The following is a 10,416-nucleotide window of genomic DNA, read 5'->3' on the forward strand; positions in this document are numbered from 1 at the left end:
CACAAACAATATATATATATATATATATATATATTTTAAAGACAAACAAAATGGATCATCGCAAGATCCTTCAGTGCAGTACACTACTGGCTAATTGTTTAATGTAAAACACAAATCATTTTGGCTGCTCGTGTATGAGACCCTGAAAATGTTACAGAACTATTCACTAGGTGGCGCCATTTGACTACACCGCACATCATGTTTAGGAGCGCGAGCGCTCGACCCAAAATAGATACTACTTGACGTAAATGATTGCGTAAATGTATTCTTTAGTCCATAGAATAATTACAGGAAGCAAAGTACACTTTACAGCATGAACATGCTTATGTAATTATGCAAACTTGCATGTTAATTAGATCATCATGTAATAAACCTACATTAAAAGTAGCATAAGCACCCTCGTGCTACCCTCAGAGATAGCGTGTGGGTTAAAAACATTTTTTTTCATAACACAACAAACGCACACACACACACACACACATACACGCACGCACGCGCGCACACACAAATAAAATAAAAAAGGTTTTCATGTTGTGGAGGGAGGTTCTACCACAGACACCTGTGGGTCATCCACACCCAAAGATAGCACGAGGGCTCTGTAGCCAATTTATATCCAACCAATCAAAAATACCCAAACGTATGAAAAAGCTCGTGCTGTTGTTGTTTTTGACTGAGTTCAGCAGGAGCCCTGGCAGTAAACACGATAGGTTAAGGTGATTAAAAGGCCTGTCATTATTCTCTCACTTGTTAAGACGCGGCTTCTCGGATTTCAAGTGTCTCCTTTTACACTCAGAGCTTACATTCATCATGGGACCAGTTCACGTTTTTATTGAGGCTGGAGGTGGACGCACAAACAGTGAGACGCACAGACTTGAGCAACTCCCCAGATCAGTCCCGGGACACGCGCGCACAGCGGAGCACATCTGACCTGCTGAACATCTCTGCAGCACCAGAACCTCTGTCATCCTCCAGAGCAATGGGCGTAGGCTACCTACGCTTTTTTTCGTCTCGAGGAAGTTAGGTGAGGGACGGGGTCATAGCTCCATAAATACTTGGCTCCACAATGACTTTGGATGGACCCGGTTGGATTTACCGCTGGAGCAGCCACGAGCAGACACAAGTTTATGGCATATCCTATTTAAAGGAGCCACGATAAAGGCCTCCTTACTGAACTGTGGAAGCTGATAAAGAACTCTGTGCCAGGTATATCTTAAATATATTTACGCTCTGCAAAGACTGCGATGTAGTTCGATTTTACAGCTTGTATTATTTGTCAAGATGCCAGTCCTTACATCTTTGACCTGTGCACTTCTGGGCATCGCGTGGGGCCTCAGCCTGTTGTCGTGCGCTCATTGTGGGTTCAGTGACCACCATGTGCACTCCAGCTTTATTTACAGGAGATTGCGCAATCATGAACGCAAGGAGATCCAGAGAGAGATTCTGTCCATCCTGGGTCTGCCACACCGGCCGAGGCCCTTCTCTCCCGGGAAGCAGTCGTCCTCTGCGCCGCTCTTCATGCTCGACCTGTACAATGCCATGGCTGTGGAGGAGGACAGCGCGCACCAGGCCATGGCCAAAGCCTTCAGTGCCAAGGCCGGACAGTCTCACAAGACTTACCACAGCCCCCAGGGCACCGGATACTCCCCCGTGGCACAGCCGTACCGCGCGGCGCCTCTGCTGGGACACAACCCTGCGCTCACCGCGGCACAAGACACTAACTTTCTGAACGACGCCGACATGGTCATGAGTTTTGTTAATTTAGGTAAGTGCCTCTATCATTTGTACTAAAGAACACCTGGCTGAAAAGTCTAGCACACTACGTGGAATCTTTTGACCTGAGATGAAGCTTAATGGAGCTGATCTCTAAATGATATTAGTGATAATAGTGAGAGCAGCAGCTGTGACCCTTAACCCTGTGTTATCAGATGACTGTCTGACCTTGACAAAATTGGCTTAGATTATTTCATGTTGGAGAGTTTCATTGATTGGTCTGCGCATTAGACTGCATTTTGTTTTGAGGAGAAAAAATATTACCCTTGGAAAGGTAAATGCTTTATACAAATTCGGAAAATGTAACAAAACAATCCTTATATTTGGTGAGTTGTTTTATATAGCTATGTAGCTAAAGAATGAACCCGGCCTACACATTATTTGGGTTCCATTGCTTAGAGGTCTAATCTCTGCGCCCCTGAACCCATCTGTTTCCACTTAACACAGACCAGGGCATGTAGACTGTCACCCCTGAAAGGCTGCTCAGTCCTGGCCACTGTCAGTGAAAGGTTCAATGGGCCTCTGTCTCATTACAGTACATCGAAATATAACTACAGTGAGCTCTCACCACCATGTGCTCCAGCCTCCTCTGTCCAAATGCCATTGCTATTTCCCAGGATGTTTTAGAAACTTAAATATTAATTTAGTACATTTTAGTCCAAGAGAAAATACATCATATGTAGTAAAATATTTAGTACAAAGAACATACACTTTCCTTGAGTTTATATAATTATTAAGGGAAATATAAGAAGCATTTCAAAAAGTAACAGTAGTAAAAGTACATTTCAGCATTTCTAAAGTATTTTTTATTCTTAAAAGTATTTTTCAGTATCATTTTACATATGTAAATTATTTTACAGTAGTTACATTTTAATACAAATTTAAAAGGTCGTATGATATTGAATGTAAATAATAAATACATGTTTACATTACAATTACAAATGACACATTCTTTGCATGACCTAAATGAATACTAGGCTATTCAGCAACCACTTTACAGCCTGGGGCTCATTTAAAGGAACGCACTCACAAAAGGCGACCTCTGACCTCTTTGTGCTAAGTAACCACAGGCACTGTCTTGTGATAAAATATCTGCAAATGTACCACCTGATATCAGCATTAATGTCAGAAAGACTGAAGCCACACGTCGGCAGAACATTCATTTTGCCGCAGTGTTACTAACAGCATAATTGGACATTTTCAAATTCATTTCCACAATCTCCTGAAGTAGCAAAGCCTGACATAGTGGAAAAAGAATCCTTTCTTTCAGTGCATATTCCTAGTAGATATACTTTTGCCTCATGGTAAGGGTCACTCAACACTCGCTGCCTGTCTACAACAGGAGGTCATCAAAAGGTCATAAATGAGGTCAGGACCGACGCTCCCATGACGTTAGTGGACCGTGCCTGCGCTTTTCTCTCACTTGAGGAGTGGGCAAAAGTGTCTTTAATTGAAATCAGCCTGTTTTTCTAAACTGACAGCCCATTCATCATGGCGCAGAACGCAGTTAGGCACACAGTGGAGGCCTGTCTGGGAACGGCTACCTGTACTCAGTTGACTGATTTAATGAACTGGAAAGTGCTTTTGTTGGGATTCTAAATGTTTACGTTTCATGTGGAATGTAAAAGAAGATATTATAAATAAAGTTCCTGTGTGATACTGCTGACATGGGTTTTTACTTACAGTGGTGGTTCAGGGGGTCAGGGCATATTTTATGACTAAGCTTCACAGAGAATGAAAAATCTATCTTCATTTTCTTTGCCAGTGGAGAAAGATAAAGATTTCTCTCACCAAAGACGACACTACAAGGAGTTCCGGTTTGATCTGACTCAGATCCCTGACGGGGAGGCGGTGACTGCAGCAGAGTTTCGTATTTACAAAGATCGCAGTCATTCTCGATATGATAACATTACTCTGAAGATCTCCATATATCAAGTCATCAAAGAATACCAAAATAAGTAAGTACAAAACACACCACTTTATGAACAACTTTACATACCACATTATGTTCAGTTTTGCATCACTTCACGTAAGTTCTCCCCTCCACTCATTCTCACCTACGTCTTGTCTGATAAATATAGTTCTCGGATAAAAAGAAGTCCATTAGCAAGTTGCCACTTAAAAGACTTGGTCCTTTTATCAGCTATCACTTGTCTAATGCCGGCCACCGCGCAGATGAAACCACAGGGGTCATTATAAGGGGAGGCAGGCTCCCTTGGGCGCTCCTCTGGTCACCATAATGCCCGCCACCTGCCTGTATTCACAATATCCGGGAAGTTCAAACCGTGACATAGCACAATACACAAGGGTGCACTTAAAAGTGGGCCAACATTTGCTTGCCAAAAATATATGTGGGTGATTGAAGGGGAGATATGACTCGCATGAGTTTGGTCCCAACTCAATGGTCCCTGCCATCTTAAAGGGGAAGACTGTTCAGTCCCCACACAGATTTTCATTTCAAATCTTAACCAGTTTTAAACCTGCTTTGACAAACAGCAATTGTTGTTTTGTTAAAACATTGAAATCATGGTTTGGTCTAGATTTTAGTCATGTAGACCAGTGGTTCTGGCCTACATTAACAAGTAATTTAGACCAGTGGTTCTCAAACTGTGGTAAGTGGACTCCTTCAAGTGCAAGGATTCCTCTGCAGTTCAAATATTTGCAGAAGATAAAGTCCATTTCAACTGCATTTCTGTCTTCTTTTGAGTTTGGCCTGGTTTAACACTAGTACAACAAGTCTGCAGTCCTTTTATACTGCTCTTTTAGCCATAGTTTAGACCTAGAATAGTCCTATTTTAGACTTGGTATAGATCTGGTGGTACTCGGAGGGCTAAATATTTTCTTAGGTGGTACTTGGTGTGAAAAGTTTGAGAACCACTGTTGTAGACAGTTGGTATGGCCAACTAAGGGGTAACATTTCTTTTTTTTTTTTTAAAGTAAATTGCAGAATAAATCTCAGCATGTGAAAGTGTAATTACACTCATGTTCTCTCAAGTAGTGGATTGATGTCGTGTACCGTGTTGTCCCTTTACCTGCAGAGACGCAGACACTTTCCGGCTGGATTTTAAAAAGGTGCAGGCTTCAGACGGAGGCTGGCTCGTCTTTGACATCACAGCCACCAGTAACCACTGGGTGATAAACCCTCAGCAAAACCTTGGCCTGCAGCTCTGCGTGGAGACTGGAGATGGTAAGTGAACATTGTAACCATTATACACAATAAACAATATAAATGCAGTACCTGAGCTAAATGTATAAAAGATGTTTACTTTTGAAGATCGCAGCATCAACACCAAGTCTGCCGGCATCATTGGAAGGACTGGGCCCCAATCCAAACAGCCATTCCTGGTTGCTTTCTTCAAGGCCAGTGGCGTGTTGCTTCGCTCAGTGAGAGCTACTGGTGGGAAGAAAAAGAACAATAATCGCAATAAATCTAAGAATCAACAAGAGTCATCACGAGCACCAAAGAGTGGAGGTACACATAAACAAGTTATTTTAAAATCTACAAGTAAGGACAATATTCCTTGACCTGCAAATAGGTTTGTAAACATTCTTTTAACATTTTTCAGACTATAACACAAGTGAACAGAAGCAAGCGTGCAAAAAGCATGAACTCTATGTGAGCTTCAGAGATTTGGGTTGGCAGGTGAACTAAATCTTAAAGTGATCCTATGACTGTGTAATAGGCAGCCACTGTACTGTGTTTATTCATGAACTTAACTTAAGTGCTTGTTTTGTTTTGGCAAGGACTGGATCATTGCTCCGGAGGGTTACGCTGCATTTTATTGTGACGGTGAATGTGCATTTCCTCTTAACGCACACATGAATGCGACCAATCACGCCATTGTCCAAACTCTTGTAAGTAAAGTCCTGTTAAAACGCTTCTCTGTGTGTGACTTCTTTCATCACCATTTGGGCTCTTTTTTCAGGTTCATTTGATGTTTCCGAACAATGTGCCAAAGCCGTGCTGCGCTCCGACCAAACTGAATGCAATATCGGTGCTGTACTTTGACGACAGCTCCAATGTGATCCTTAAAAAATACAGGAACATGGTGGTGCGGTCATGCGGGTGTCATTAGCAACCCGGAATACTTTTATTTATGCTCTCTGGTTCAACTTGCTGGGAAACACATCTGCTGTGGCTGTGATAATAATGTACAGTGTTATGTATATAATGTTGTTGTTTTTTGGGGATAATTTATTAACAGCACTGATTATTGTTCTGTCAAAGTAAATAATATATGAGTTTTCCTTATTACCATGTTTGTCCGATGGCATATATCCTCCCTTTAGTTTCACCATACTTTTCCTATTCACTGGAATCAAAATGAGAACATACATTTGATATTTTTCCTTTTATTCTATTCAATTGTAGGTTAAGATAATTACAGTACAGCTCCAGGCATTGTAAGGCAGTTTTATGTGGTTAAAAACGTGTGGAACAAAAATAGCAGTGAACATCCAAGGAGAGATTTTCAAGCAAATTCATGAATCCTAATGCTTTTCTCAAATAAAAGTTAAAAATGTTGTTTACATCTCTTCCCACTGAATCGATACTTTCAAGCCAAATCCTTGCTCCTCTGAAATATTCTCAGACTCTTAAATTGTGTGTTGTCATAGTTTACATAAGACATATCATAGCGTAGAGTGTATTTTTTATTAAATCTCAACTGAAAACGTGTTTGTTGTCCATTCTTATTTAACCATGCAGTAAAAACACAGGAGTCTCCAATAGTAGGCGTCCTGTCCTTTTATATTTATGCAAATGTTTTACAGTAATCTGAAACATACTCATAGCGGACACATAATATAAACGAGCTAAACCTGTTGACGTGCTCTTGGGAGACGGTACTGTAATGTAAACGTGTGTCGCTGTAGATCAGAAAGCAGCTCCGAAAGCAGTTCTGAATAGTGGTCATCATGAGACTCCCAGCAGCAACAGCTACATCATTTTCAGGGCAATCTTTTTCCTGAAATGTGACGCACGGTTGACATCCATAAAGTAATTTATGCAGTAGAACGGTACATTTCTGCTTGGTTTGCGGTCCTGTTTTGGGTCATAGCATTCAATATTTGGAACATTCCATCTCCGCACATTTAGTAAATCTGGGATATCCCTGGAAGCGAGAATGTTTTTTTTTTTACCCTTTGGTTACTTTGGGATTTTCAATGGCCTTGGAAATGTAGAGATTAGCTTTAGGATTAATATTTATTTATACAAGTGTTCTGACCTCTGCACACAGGGCAAGCACTGTTGCACCTTTCTCTTGCCATTATTATAACTTCTTCTCTCCAACACGGCGGAACATTGACTGACTGTATTTCACTTAATTAAAAGCAGTGGCCGGCCTGTCCAGATGTTATGTGGCTTCCATCTAGAAGGAGTGTTGACATTCGGTGAATAGAAATGGCCACCTGCTAATCCAACTCTTGGCATTAGGGATGATCTGAATTCCTGCGGCCTGTTGCCTGGCACGATCGCTCAGAGCACTTCACAATCCCATCGACTGTTTAATATCATGGATCCCTTCCAATCCGACTACATTTCTTATTTCTCTAAAACAGGAGCTGCTATGAATGAGCTCCTATTTTTGTAAGGCTTCACTACTCGGCTTCTTACAGCAACTGTTGGCCACAAGAATCAAAAGGTACAAGTAGGGATGGGGAAATAACACAAATATAGCTAATAATTATTTAAAAAGAGGTACATTTTTTATATTTGTGATGATTTTCACAGTACAATTCTAAAATAGTTGTATAAACATAGACCTTATCTGTCATAGGAAATTATTACTATAATAAATCTTAGGCAAGATTTAAGCACCATCTTGTACTTAAATCTTGCCTAAGATTTAAGTACAAGATGCATACAGTAATTTGATCATATTTCCATAACATGTTTTATCGTCAGCTATTTTAATGATTAATTCATTAATTGTGATGTGATATTATTGTTAACAACATTAATTTTGGCCGTAATAATTGTGACTTAATTGCAATATTGCCCAATACCCAAATTACATAATCCATCCCTAAAGGTGCTACAAATGAGAGCACAGTAAGTTGTTTAAAGTGCTAAAGCTTAAGAACATTTTTCTATGTTCTTAAGCTTTAGCACAGCTTTGGTCAGTAGGTTGCCACATTTTGATGTATTCATGTCATGTTTTGTTTTGTATTTAGTGTATACTACTTCTTACACTTGTAATTTCCTTATACTTCCAAACAAATACAAACCCAAACATTTATTATTCATTTGATTTGGTAATTCCCTGATCTACCAATTTATCTTGTGTTAACTCGTTGTTTCTTTCTTCCCGTGGCTCAACGTTTATTTTCACAGTGTCACCTTGCAGTCCATCCACCAGGCAAGTGAAATTGTAGCTAATAAAAATGTTATGCAGTTTACCCAATTCATCTCCGCACATATGGTTCTTCTTATTTGTGTTTTGTGGGTGGCCTGCGACTTCCACGGGCTCAATCAGTCCCTGCTGAAAAGAGGGGAACACATGGGTTAGATTTTAACACGCTGTTTGGTATGACAAGGCTGCTGTAGACCCAGCGACCATAGTACGTGTCCTTACAGAGCGGGAGTCGAGTAGCGTGCTCCGGTTTGTTTGTTTGTTTTTCTGCCGTGCATGTTCCCCAAACCTTTTAGGATTCGGAGTAAGCGCAGACTGTGAACTGAGCTGTCATTCTGCATTAGCATACGAGATGGCACCTGCAGGAGTGTATATATATTTTGGAAAGTTAACATGTTTGCCTAAAGCTGACATGTGCTTTATTTCAAATCCTGGCATCGGCTGGAAATGCCGTTTCTTTTATTAGAATTACCGGAATCATAAATAAATATAATCTTCTGCTCATATACCTTTCAAATTAAGGTGTATTTTCTCCAAAGGCGCACGCAGCTAAAGCAACTTGGATAAATGTCATGAGAAATTGTTTGTTGGAAATATCAGTCACTCTCTTTTTACTGTGTCTGCCACGTTACACGTAATTCATGCTTAAAAATACATCAAAAACAAAGCAATTCCCTTCCTTTTGACTTTTAATCTCAGGCCAAGAACTCCATTCTGAATTAATAACCCTGATTTACTATATCACTCGACTTTCAAAGCAGTCGTTAATGCGCAACTGAACAGACAAGATCAGAGGGACTCCACCGTCTCCGTGAGCTCAATAACAGTCTTTAGACAAAACAGTGATGTTAAATTTTATGAAAGCGAGCTCATTTCTGTAGACTAAAACACAGGACATACTGAGTTAATCATCATCACTGCAGTAGCCAAGACAATCAAACGTAGTATCTAGCTGTGTTTATTCTGCAGATTGGACGTAATGCTTTGTGAGCTCTGTAATGTGTCTTGTTCTGTGCAGCTGAGGAGAGACAATGGACCATTCAGCTTAGGCCTTTGTTGGAGGAACAGGCAAAATAAAGGATTTAACGTTGTATGAAAAATATGCAAGTGGGACCATCCGAGTGTAAAAGATGACAGCAATACACATCAATCATAAATGTCAAAAAGAAACAATGATTTTAAATATGATCCCATGTTATAGTTGATGGCAGCGTTATGCAAGATAATTGTTAGAAGAGACAACACATTTGATTGACGCTTTTTTAAAGATTCACTTCCAATAAATTTGAGTATTTAATTTTTTTAATTTATAGTCTAACATGAATAAAAACAAACAAAAATTATAGCAGTTGTAGCGGAAACCACATGAATATGCAATTATTTTACTCATATCTTTCAAATGAGGCAAATTGTATGTCTACCAGAATTGGAACTAACACTATTATTATTATTATTATTATTATTATTATTATTATAGCATACATTTGACATTTTGGCATTGACCAGGTCTTAGGAAGTTGTTGCGATTTCTGAAAGCCGATCAAAGGCTGAGCAGAGATGTCAACAGTGACCACTTAACCCAGTTCATGCGCATTGTGGCTGCAGTAAATTCAGCCCTGAAATCCTGTCTGTCCCTCTGAGGAAATCTCTGACTTCATGATCCAGTTGGAAATGTAATCCAGCCACGAAGACCTCCAAGGTAAAATATAACAACGTGCACAATAAATATCCAACCGCTTACATCGCCACCTGGATGCTCAGTATCTGTGAGCGAGCGCTGGGCGAAGTTGGGCGCATGTTCTGCTCAAGTTATGGACAAGAAATGAGATAAATCAAGGTTTGGTATAATGTTTAGTGAGGATACCTTGTACACAGGTCAGTGGCTTTTGAGGTTACAGCCTGCAGGGCGCTGTGTGGTGTGGTTTGTGCGAGGATAATCTTTAACACACATGCTGTCTCAGAGGGAAGCTGTGGAAAGTTGGCTCAGGGACTCTTTGGGAAATAAAGAGCCTGCTTATTTTTAATGAACGCCTTAAGATTCATTATATAAAGTCAGTTTTGGTCTTTTTTTGTTGTTGCATTTCTTACACTTCTAAATTGCCATGTTTTGTGTTGAAATCTAACAGTATTCATCATAGGCCTAAATCAAGTCGCCGTTTGTTGTTGCTTGTTTAAAGAAATTAACTTAAATTGGTTTCGGGGTTTCTGTTTTCTTCACTGTGAAGGGGAATCTAAATGTGTTAACCATTTACTATATTGTGTAACCAACTATATACATTTTACGAGACTG

General features: G+C 40.0%; 1 protein-coding gene across 1 annotated transcript; it reads left to right on the forward strand.

Moving 5' to 3' along the window:
* The first annotated feature begins 826 nt into the window (after positions 1–826).
* bmp5 (bone morphogenetic protein 5) lies at positions 827–6,269 on the forward strand. The gene is made up of 7 exons (XM_072437135.1): positions 827–1,762; positions 3,536–3,728; positions 4,809–4,957; positions 5,045–5,242; positions 5,337–5,413; positions 5,515–5,625; positions 5,697–6,269. Exons 1-7 carry the CDS (start codon positions 1,279–1,281, stop codon positions 5,844–5,846), a joined length of 1,362 nt encoding a protein of 453 aa, XP_072293236.1. The 5' UTR covers positions 827–1,278; the 3' UTR covers positions 5,847–6,269.
* Positions 6,270–10,416: the final 4,147 nt, after the last annotated feature.

The sequence above is a fragment of the Eucyclogobius newberryi genome, unplaced genomic scaffold (genome assembly GCF_026437365.1).
Source record: "Eucyclogobius newberryi isolate DKJ021-1_F unplaced genomic scaffold, fEucNew1.0.hap1 SCAF_8, whole genome shotgun sequence".
NCBI lineage: Eukaryota > Metazoa > Chordata > Actinopteri > Gobiiformes > Gobiidae > Eucyclogobius > Eucyclogobius newberryi.